Consider the following 11913-nt stretch of genomic DNA (forward strand, 5'->3'; position numbering starts at 1 on the left):
TGTCCACTGCTTGTATACTTCGTATTTTGGGGAATTTAGTACGACATCCGGGAACTTTTGGCATACTAACTATACACATACTATGATCCTATATACTCAATTACGTCACAAATTGTACGGTTAGTATGACTATACGAACACAGCTCCTGTCGACCGGTATCGCCCACGCATTGTTCTTCTGTAAGGTTTATCGGCTGCTGGCCACCAACGTTATTGTGCATTAACGCCACCTGCTGTATTGGAGCGCCCTCTCCTCCCACCTAATCCTTGCTTAAAAATGGAAGTAAAAAGAGGAGTTCGAACGCCCGGAATTGCAGGCCGCAATTGCACGCTTCTCCCAAGCTTCTTCTTCGTTGTATTGGCGAATCGCAACCAACTGAAAGGTGAATACACCACCGCCTACTGTACTGGAGTGTCAGCCCGGCCTCCCTATTTACCTATTTATTTTATCTAGCCCTGTGTTTCCACCTACTGTTCTGGTGTGGATTCATTACACTTTGTGACAAGAAATGGGAAGAAAAATTGTACCAACCAACCCTACACCCATGAATTTAAACCTCACCACTATTCCACTACTCTCTTACTATACACCAGGCCGGGACACTATTGTTCAACGCACCTTGTAACGCTTGTCAGTAAAATCTCGTACACCTAAATACTCTGCAGCTGCCACCACAACATCTATTTTCAGTGATTTACATTCCATTTCTGTGGTACAGTTCATAACCATTGCTATGAACGCTAAGAAACCAACCTTACTGAGACACATTATTCTTCAATGAGATTTAACAGTGGTTGGCATCCAATAAATGTTGCATTACCGCCACCTACTAGTACAACTCCCTTATACTTTACTTGAAAAAAATGAAATAAATACCCTACCATGTAATACAACACTCTCAAAAATATAAATAAATAGTCATAAAAAAATACCACTCTACTCTACTATTTAAATGCATTTAGTCCTTCCTCGGGGCAACAACCTGAAAGGATGGGACACCACCACTTAACACACCCTGTAACTCTTCTGATGTCAAGTCTCGCACACCCAAATAACTCATGCAAAACTACAAATCCCTGCAAGCTCCTGCACTTTATCTCTAGCTGACAACTTGGCTAACTGGTATCGTGTCAATTTAAAACCTGCAAAGGACAGTTCTCAGAATTGTCAATTTAAAAGAAATGTAGCCAATTTAATAATTACTACAGTTAGCTAACTTTAGATATGAATCTCTGGATTAACTACCTTTGTCTCGATTCGGCAGCCTCGTCCAGTTCATCATGGCATTTGTAGTTCTTTATGATAGTCACATCAGCAGCTAATTAGCATTTCATTTTTGTGGGGTAAATACAGGCAAATATATTGACATGTCACCTTGTCCTAGAGAGATTTACACAGTCCTCAAAATGCCACACCATGGTAAGCCTACAGGTGTGTTTCTAAAATCCTCTATGGAAAAAAATAAATGGTGGAAAAAGAATTGTAACTACTGCATTTCCTTGTTTGACCGCTAGGTTTTATGGGTATTGAGACTCATACTGTGGTACTCTCTGCCTCAGAAGCTAGTTTATATGTAGTTTACATTATTTGACTGACCAACAGGTACAGCAGCGCCCTCACCTGTACGTGTATCATTAGTTACTACAGCCAGTCATAAACCCTAGTTCTACAATTGGTCTTCCTAAAATGTGATTTTAAATCTAACCACCAATTAAGAGCAAACATTTTTGTTTTCATGAATTTTTACAGTGGGAATGAGGATGTTGCATGATCATTGTGTGGTAAATAAGAGTATATTGCATAAAGGGCAAGGCAACACAATATCACACAAACTCAGAGCTTTTTTAATATAGATAAAGATATTTTGAATAATCTCAATAATGATACTACATTCAATTGATTTAAAAATAAAATAATGTTATGTTTTAATTGTAACAGCTCATTGATTTACTTTTCTTAAGTAATAAACAAATAGTACCTCAAATATACTCCCATAGTGTTACTCAACAATATCAAGCATAGTATTATAACAAATAATGTCTGATTATAGAGTTCTATTACAGAACTCTGACAGAAACATTAGCATATGCAAAAGTCAACAGATACAATCAGGCTCTACCTTTTAATGTATGAGCTAGTCCTAAATGTCATAATTGAATGTATTTTGGATGCTGTCATTTAATTTCTACAAGATACTTTGTCACGTTGAGAGAATATTTTTTCTTTCTTTTTAAAAATCTGGATATGACATACTTCAACGGTATAACATCAGAAACCAAAATACAAAGCCAATTTTACATGGCAAGGCTTGTTTACACTGAGCTGCACTGAGGTCAGAACCCAATCATGGTTACATTAAGACACAGTGGAGCCAGCGCAAGATGTGGTCGGAAAACGTACCTCAATGCAGGGATGGGATATGTGACTGTAATCCAAATCCTACCTTTATCAACACTGCTCCATCGAGAAGATTGAAATACTGCTAGTTTTACGATAATGGCTGCAGTGGCTACTGCTCGCTAGTATGAGGAGGAAAAGGGTGATTGCAATTCTACCTCAGTGCAGCTCAGTGTAGACAAGCGTAACGGTATCTTTTGCCAAGGCTTTGTGGTTAGAGAGAAGAAAATACATGGACTACTTATAATAAAAAAAATGTAAAAATATTACCACAATTTGTCAATGATATATGTACTTATTTTCTCATAGCTTGCATTCCAAGCAAATGTAAACAAATGAAATAACAATTAACAAAACCATATCAAAGCTGTCTGGAGTATCTCTGAAACAGTCTGTCGTGGTAGAACCCTTTAACGCTCCTGTGTTAAGGCTTGTTAGCACACTCTTCACTCTTGTTTGAGCCCTACCAGTCTTCTCAGTAAAACCAGAGGTATGATGAAAGAAGTTGAGCTGATAATGAAGCAGGTCTCTGCTCCAGCAATCCAGTAAACTGCAAAAAAATTAAATAGACATTCAGCAGAAATGTTATGAAATTCAAATTATTCACAAATCACAGCCTTTGACAACTGACATAATATTTTTCTGCCCAGTTACAAAATGTGACATTCAATGCAGAAAGTCACCTGAGGATGCCACTATGGGGCCCAGTGCTCGAGCCAGGGCTCCTAAACTACGTAGGATTCCCATCACTGTGCCCTTCTGATTGGCTGAACCTAGAAGAGGAGTTTCATGTTACACAATGACACAATGATTTGATTTGATTTGTGTGTGTGTGTGTGTGTATCTAAGAGAGAGCAAGTGCATAGTGGTTATGATAGTACAGTTAGATATCTTACCATGATCTGAAACCAGCGTTGTCAAACAAGGGACAACAATGGCAGCAGCTGTGACAAAGAAGATGTTTGAGTAAAGGAAAATCACCTCAGGGATATACTTAGTTTCTTTTTTAAATTAACTTTGAAGATATGAAAACTTACCAAATGAGTATAAAATCAAACCTATGTAAACCATCTTCAAATTCCATGCCAGTCCAATGAGAGCAAATGCTGGAATCAGTAATATGATTGCCTAAAATACATTAAGAATACCGACTTTGGCAAAAAAAATTATACCAGAGCTAATCTTGGCTATTTAAAAGATTTCTTGATGCTGATTTCTTAGCCATGTCGTAATGAGTACAATATTTACCAGACGAACAGTCCTGATGTGATGCCCTGGTTTGATCCTACGGGCATATCCTCCTTGGATCAGTGCCATGGTGATACCCATGAAGAAGAACATCTTACCCTGCTGCATGCTGCAAAAATTGAAGAGTATCGTAGCACATTTGAAGGTGTTAAGGTAGCCTCTTTTTGGTTGAACAGATTCAAATAAATTGGAGTGTAGGGAGCTAAATAGACTGAGGATTGACCTTCTTTGTCCCTAAACCCATACCTTGTAAACTGGAACCGTTGATGGGTGAGGAAACTCAATGTAAACTCAAGACCAGAGAAGAGGAAGAGATATGTGAAGTAAATGAGGCCCAACACTTTCAGATTCTGCATTTCTGTTGTCCAAGAGAAAAAAGACAGGGACAAATAAAAAAGGCTTTGTGGTACATTTCAACACAATATTTTGGTTATTATGAAGTACTTTCAATAGATTCTTGTCCATCTTACTAAGCATAGATCTTGACAAGATATACATTATACAGACTAGTGGGTCTTTATATATATTCATAGATATTTTTTACTGAACAAAAATAAACACAACATGTAAAGTGTTGATCCCATGTTTCATGAGCTGAAATAAAAGATCCCAGAAATGTTCCATATGCACAAAAATCTTATTTCTCTCAAATGTTGAGCACCAATTTGTTTACATCCCTGTTAGTGAGAGTTGCTCCTTTGCCAAGATAATCCATCCACCTGACAGGTGTGGCATATCAAGCAGATGATTAAACAGCATGATCATTACACAGGTGCACATTGTGCTGGGGACAATAAAAGGCCATTCTAAAAATGTGCAGTTGTCACACAACACAATGCCACAGATGTCTCAAGTTGAGGGAGCATGCAATTGGCATGCTGACTGCAGGAATGTCCACCAGAGCTGTTGCCAGAGTTTTGAATGTTAATTTCTCTTCTATAAGTCACCTCCAACATTGTTTTAGAGAATTTGGCAGTACATCCAACTGGCTTCAATAACTGCAGACCACTTGTAACCACTGCAGTTTGGCGTCGTAACTGAACAGTTTGCCCGACGTCAGCTTTGTGAACAGAGTGCCTCATGGTGGCTGTAGGGTTATGGTAGGGACAGGCATAAGCTACGGACAACAAACAGAATTGCATTTTATTAATGGTGATTTGAATACACAGAGATACCATGACGAGATCCTGGAGGCTCATTGTAGTGCCATTCATCCGCCACTATCACCTCATGTTTCAGCATGATAATCCACGACCCCATGTCGCAAGAATCTGTACACAATTACTCAAAGCTGAAAATGTTCTAGTTCTTCCAGCCTGCATACTCACCAGACATGTTACCCATTGAACATGTTTGGGATGCTCTGGATTGACGTGTACGATAGTGTGTTCCATTTCCCGCCAATATCCAGCAGCTTCGCACAGCCATTGAAGAGTGGGACAACATTCCACAGGCCACAATCAATAGCCTGATCTATGTGAAGGAGATGTGTTGCGTTGCATTAGGCAAATGGTAGTCACACTAGATACTGACTGGTTTTCTGATCCACGGCCTTAGCTTTTTTTTTTGGTATGTAAACAACAGATGGATCATCTGTATTTCGTCAGGTGAAATCCATAGATTAGGGCCTAATGAATGCATTTCAATTGACTGATTCCTTATATGAACTGCAACTCACTAAAATCTATGAAATAGTTGTATGTTGCGTTTATTTTTGTTCCGTGTATAGTTTGACAATTATTTCATACTGTACAAATATCACGTAAATCAATATGCACTCACTCTCTTTAGAGGGTGGGTCCTCTGTCCTTGTGAGGGCAGAGAAATGGAACAGAGCCACTGGGTTGAGAAGATCTCCTGATTCCTGGATCCCAGAGGTCACTGAGGAAACCTGGGTCTGAGCAGATACCAGTCTTGTCAGAAATAATAAACAGAAACGCTTACTAATATGGATTAAACACTGTGTATAGTATCATTGCATTAAAACATTACTAGGAGAAGATAAGTGAGTGACCAAGGCTTTTACTTTCTGTGCAATGAAGCACACTGCCCAACCCGTGATGAGTTTCGAGTGTGCCGTTTTCAGTTTCTCCTAAGAGGTATACCAATGAAATCACACCTTGTTCTGCTTTGGCAGGGTCTCTGGCAGCATAACAATGATGAAGAGTAGGTCAGCAGCACTGAAGACCAGGGCCAGTACAGCTGGGCCATGGTAGAATACCTCCTCCTTACTGGAGTTAATGGCAAAGTAGGCCCCCATCAGTGGGCCTACCGTGAATCCCAACGAGAAGGCAATTCCAACCATCATCTAACAACAAAATATGCATTGCCAAATTAAAAGAATGCATACACGAGGCCTAAAGAAAGACCAACTAGTGTATTAGTGCAATACAGAGCGCATGGTCCGTGGTTAATCATACTCCTAAATTATCAATCTCCTTTCAATCAAGATCTTTCAGTCCTGAATGGCATATACTGTACTGTATGTCTTTAAAAAAAATCATAGCATGAGCTTTATGCACAGTGCTTACCATTCCCTTGTTTCGTGCCTTCGGGCAAGGAAGGTCAGCAATCATGGCAGTGCAGAGGCTCACATTACCCTTGCAAATACCCCCAATCACCCGAGACAAAAGGAACATGCTGAAACTACGGGAAACTGCCCAGACTGCATAGGAAGACATCAATCCCAACTGGAACACAAAAAAATACCAATTAAAACCATATCAAATCAGGCTGGCAAACTGGGCAAATAACACACCGAAATGGACAGAGAGTTGCCCAAGATATGTACTGATATGTTAACCAGTTTCATAGCCATGAAAAAGCAATAGAAATATTCTTAAATGGCAAGTCACTTATTTAAATCAACTGCATTTCTATAACATTGCACAAACTGTGGTAAGAATGAGTAGCGGTTTTCTGCCGTAATGATCCGATGCAGCCCCAGTTAAAGGGGACGACACGAACTGCAGCAGAGAGAAGAGTGATCCAATCAGACCTGAACAATAGAATGTAGAGAACATAATCTGTGATTATGGTCCTTTCTGGTTGAGCGTTCTGGCAAATTTTAAGACATAACACAACATCTGGTCAATTTTAAGTCACACATTTTAATACACAGACACCACACTATTTCTGGCATTTACAAGACAAGCTACTATTTTGAACAATGCCATTTGTCTAAATATAGACATAAAAATATTTTTGCTCAACTGTAACAACCACATGTAGTTAAATAAAGTGTGTTGTGTTACTGTACCTCCAAAGAGGACACTGTTGTATTTTGTTTCCATTGGAACTCCGACAGCTTCCCTGAACCAGTCCACAATGCTCTGTAGTGACTGATAGACACTGTCCTGTTAGGGGGAAAACGTGAAAATATTTTTTACGAATGAGTGCAAGATCTGAATCTGATAAATTTCACACACTCGATCAGCTGACAAGTGTGTAATTTTGTTACGCTGTCTCATGGAAAGGTTTAATCACACAAAGCATGCCTTGTCCTCCCTAGAGTGAGGCCCCAAATTCTGTGTACAAAGAAACGCATCAAATGTCAGTTTCTGGAGTTGGCATATTACCAAAATGGAAAATTGCATTGATAACCCAACATTATTGCAAATATAATGCTCGTCTTTCACAATATAGTACAATGAAATTAAAGTATTTAATTCATGATGATAATGATGGGGAGGAAAACTATTTAGATTTTAAGAGGGGAGCTCACATTTACTATTAACAGACATTGGCCATGTTCCAGATAATTAAAAACCGTGATGACCGTGGTGCATCATGGGTAACTTTAAAGTTGGCTGAAATGTTAAACTGTAATAAAAAAGGACAGCTCACTGAGCTTAGACAAACATGAGCACTTACCTCTGTTTGGCCATAGTGGTCCAGTATAGATGGGAGGAGAGGTAGGATCAGGGTGAATCCCAGTAAGTCCAAGAGGAGGGCAAAGAAAACACTCGTAATGACTCTTGAGGAGCCAACGGCCTCTTCAGATCCCGTTTCACTTGACATTGCTCCTTTCTGATTAAACTCCTTCCTTAAACAAAAACACAGGATTTTTTAAAATTATAATTGTATGGGATGCATACATGGGTGTCAGCGCCTAATGGAGATGTTAATACTAAACTTTAGAAGACGAAATGGCACTGAACTACTACCCGGCTAGCGGCCAGTCCTCAAAACGGGATATAGTTTGAGATCCCCCAACCGCAGTAGAACAAAACACAACCATGTCTCTTATGTCTACCATTTATTAAATGGATGGTTGTGCAAAAATAGTTTACTGCAAAAGTGGTTAAATTGATAGATTGTGACACATCGTGACACATCGTGACAACTAAAAAAGTGCAGAATAATGCCTGGCTGGAGGGAGGATGGGCCGCATGTAACCCAATATTACAAGCTCTGATATTGCAAATATTTGAAATTCAAGTAGTCAGTTCAGTTGTCTGCACTACATAAACAAACAGAATTAGATCTTAATTCATCTTGAAAAGATAGACCCGTAAGTAAACACAGAAATACAATAGGTGGAAATATCAAGTATGAATATTTATGATCAATGTAAGCTTTACTTTTTGGTATCTGATTAATATACAAAATACATACAGTTACACATCTTTGATGATGTTGTGGCTATTGTAATCTAAATCAGCTCTAAGACACTGAAAACTGTCTTTTTTGTTTAGCCCATACTCTTGCAATTACATTAGGGACCCCCCCTAGATTTCACTCCAAATCCAATATAGCGTCCAAAAATCGAATATGGCTGCCTCAATACCATTAAATGGTTGTTTAAACACCTGTATATATGCTTTAAATGAGACATCTTTCAGATTTATGTACTGTTATGACCTGTACTCTAGACTATTTTTGTGCAATTCAACTATGTTGGGAATCCAATATACCTACCATAATTACATCTCCTTAGTCTGGATATAGAAAAGACAACAGACAGCTTGGCATGGCAACACCAAGTACTCCAAGTCACAAGCCTCTGAAGATCAAGGAAGCAACTCGGGGGCTCCAATGAAAGGGAAGATAATCCAACCCACGACTCTGACACCCTCTCCCTAGCTCTACACCCCACGGTGTACCTCCAGGATAGGGCTCTAAAAACACCTCCTTATCATTTACAAGTGAGCGTTGATTCATGGTTAGTCCGATATGGGTGCCTGAATCTAACATGACCTTCTGCTGGCTCACTGCATTCATGATGCACATTTGTTATTTATTTAACCAGGTAGGCTAGTTGAGAACAAGTTCTCATTTGCAACTGCGACCTGGCCAAGATAAAGCAAAGCAGTTCGACACATACAACATCAGAGTTACACATGGGATAAACAAACATACAGTCAATAATACAGTAGAAAAAGTCTATATTCAGTATGTGCAAATGAAGTAGGATAAGGGAGGTAAGGCAATAAATAGGCCATGGTGGCAAAGGGTTAGGGTTATTACAATATAGCAATTAAACACTGGAATGGTAGATGTGCAGAAGATGAATGTGCAACTAGAGATACTGGAGTGCAAAGGAGCAAGATAAATAAATACAGTATGGGGATGAGGTAGTTGGATGGGCTATTTACAGATGGGCTATGTACAGGTGCAGTGATCTGTGAGCAGCTCTGACAGCTGGTGCTTAAAGCTAGTGAGGGAGATACGAGTCTTCAGCTTCAGTGATTTTTGCAGTTCGTTCCAGTCATTGGCAGCAGAGAACTGGAAGGAAAGGCGGCCAAAGGAAGAATTGGCTTTGGGGGATGATCTGATGCACTCTTATGCTGTTCAGGATACGCTGGCACATTGCTTTTTCCAGAAAATCATGTCCACCATCCTGACTGTCTGCCCTGGAGTTGCTGTATATGTTCACATTATGGTGTATGGGGAGGATGCAACCACACATGATGACAAGCACATAAGGCAGATGTGTTGGTTCATTGTAGTTGAACACCTACCTAACTTGACAAGAAATGCCAGCAACTTAGTGGGCCTTCACATGTCATAAGAATTGCAGCTCTCCAATGTCAATGCCATCCTAAATCTCCCAGTCTGCTGCCCTGAAGGGTATACTACGATTAAGGCTAGATTTATTTAACTTTTATTTAAGCAGGGAGTCATGCTAAGACCCAGTCTCTTTCACTGATGAGCCCTGCATGACCACATCAATAAACAATTACACTGAACAAAAATGTAAACACAACATGTAAAGTGTTGGTCCCATGTTTCATTAGCTGAAATAAAATTTTAAAATCCAGAAATTTTCCATATGCACAAATTTGTTTACATCCTTGTTAGTGAGCATTTCTTCTTTGCCAAGATAATCCATCCACCAGAGGTGTGGCACGTGAGGAAGCGAAATAAACAGCATGAGCATTACACAGGTGCACCTTGTGCTGGGGACAATAAAAGGCCACTCTAAAATGTGCAGTTTTGTCACAACAGAACATCACTGATGTCTCAAGTTGAGGGAGCATGCAATTGGCATGCTGACTGCAGAGAATTTGGCAGTGTGTCCAACTGGCCTCACGTGTAACCACACCAGCCCATGGACCTCCACATCCAGCTTCTACACCTGAGGGGGGGGGGGATGGTGCTGAGGAGTATTTCTGTCTGTAATAAAGCCCTTTTGGGGGGGAAACTCATTCTGATTGGCTGGGCCTGGCTCCCCAGTGGGTGGAGCCTATGCCATCCAAGGCCCACCCATGGCTGAACCCCTGCCCAGGAATGTGAAATCCATAGATTAGGGCATTATTTATTTCAATTGACTGATTTCATTATATGAATTGCAACTCCGTAAAATTGTTGCATTGATTTTTTTGTTCAGTATATATATACACACACACACATACACACACACAATACATGAAAAGCAAACAAAACAACAAAAGCAAAACACTATCATTTCAAATAAACATTATTCAGAGATGAAGTTATCAACAATGTCGTGTGTAATTGCGGGCTATTCTTTGGGTGCTGAAATTGTAGTTTTTGATAATGACGTCGGAACTCCAGTCTGGCCACACTATTCGCCGCTCAGCTCCACGGTAAATGGTGGTTGATTTTAATCGGTTAGGGAAATGCTTGTTTACATCCTTATTCAGTCGTCCTCGCTGGACGGTGGATGTGCAAGTCTCTTCACAGAGAATGAGTTAACGACAAAACAAGGTGGTGAGGCAAGACAATGTTCGAGGAAGTAGGAAATAATATAATTCCATTCATGACCGAATACACTCAAAACCGGACTACATTTGAAGATTGGAATTATATGGATATTATTACGTGTGACAGACACATGACATTAGACAGATGGGTGTTAACCAACTTTGTAGGCTTAGCCTATGGATGAAATGCGTTTTAATAAAGTACTCAAAATTTTAATGTATCGCAAATGGAAACAGGGGTATACATTGCATCCTAAAGTAGTGAGCATATTAATTAAGTTATTGTAATCAAAGTTTGTTATAGCTGAATAAACTCAATGCTAAAATCATTGACTAGGGAAAGAAGTGCAATAGTTTCTGATGAACTCCAACGGTTCATCAGAAACTTCCTTCAGCATGGAGTTGAGTTTAGTTGTTACAATGTGATAAGCCATGCATGGAGATTCCCCATACATTTTTCATATGCATTTACTTACCCTAAATCCAGTGGCATATCAATTTGCGAGCAGCTTGCTTTAGGGTTGTGAACTCATCTGATTCTCGAAGTCTCAAACTGACTGGACCAGGAAGCGGTGTCTTGTTTCATTTATCGTTTACGATGACAAGATTGTGACGTAAGCGCACAGAAGCAAGGCCTCCACTGATCCATGCATGTCAGTTCTATGCGGAATCTTTGCGACGTCATACTTTACCATTTTACATTTAAACTTTAATCGGATAGGGACGTCCCAATGAGCCGCTTACAACCGCGCATGTTTAAACGCCCTGCGTCCAGTATCTCAAAGGCATACATTTCGTTAGTACCATCGATCTCAATGGTTCTAACGATTCACTTAGCCTCTAGATGCTTTTGGGATACTGGGCCCAGCTATGAACAAACTGTGGCTACTTGTATGAGAAAAATAATACGTAAGAATTTGTGAAGTCAATGCAGATTCACAGGAGCTGTTGCCACTATCCACCATTCATTGTACATATTTACAAAAACTATTGCACTTCTTTCCCTAGTCAATGATTTTATCATTGCTTTGTCCTCCTTTAAAATGTTTTGTCTTGATTGGTTCAGGAATAGTTCATATCCTTAAAACGAGGAAAAGC

General features: G+C 39.7%; 1 protein-coding gene across 2 annotated transcripts; it reads right to left on the bottom strand.

The window, feature by feature from the left end:
* Positions 1-1824: 1824 nt before the first annotated feature.
* mfsd10 (major facilitator superfamily domain containing 10) lies at positions 1825-11416 on the bottom strand. Of its 2 annotated transcripts, none has more exons than XM_024400063.2 (13): positions 11292-11416; positions 7520-7691; positions 6906-7002; positions 6541-6644; positions 6178-6336; positions 5766-5954; positions 5429-5543; positions 3893-4004; positions 3647-3755; positions 3436-3526; positions 3295-3342; positions 3082-3171; positions 1825-2948 (listed from the first exon to the last, which is right to left on the bottom strand). In XM_024400063.2, the coding sequence occupies exons 1-13, from the start codon at positions 11306-11308 to the stop codon at positions 2845-2847; spliced, it is 1407 nt and encodes a 468-aa protein (XP_024255831.1). In that variant the 5' UTR covers positions 11309-11416; the 3' UTR covers positions 1825-2844. The 2 variants fall into 2 exon arrangements, with proteins under 2 accessions (XP_024255831.1, XP_024255832.1); XM_024400064.2 differs by having other exon boundaries at positions 7520-7687; positions 11292-11392.
* Positions 11417-11913: the final 497 nt, after the last annotated feature.

Source organism: Oncorhynchus tshawytscha, linkage group LG04 (genome assembly GCF_018296145.1).
Source record: "Oncorhynchus tshawytscha isolate Ot180627B linkage group LG04, Otsh_v2.0, whole genome shotgun sequence".
NCBI classification, from domain to species: Eukaryota; Metazoa; Chordata; class Actinopteri; order Salmoniformes; family Salmonidae; genus Oncorhynchus; species Oncorhynchus tshawytscha.

What these genes read in the sequence shown, in the direction of transcription:
- mfsd10 (XM_024400063.2), bottom strand. An exon ending in AGGCACGAAACAAGGGAATG is followed by an intron (nt 5,955 to 6,177) that starts GTAAGCACTGTG and finishes TTTTGTTGTTAG; the next exon opens with ATGATGGTTGGAATTGCCTT. An exon ending in GGACCCACCCTCTAAAGAGA is followed by an intron (nt 4,005 to 5,428) that starts GTGAGTGCATAT and finishes CTTGGACAACAG; the next exon opens with AAATGCAGAATCTGAAAGTG.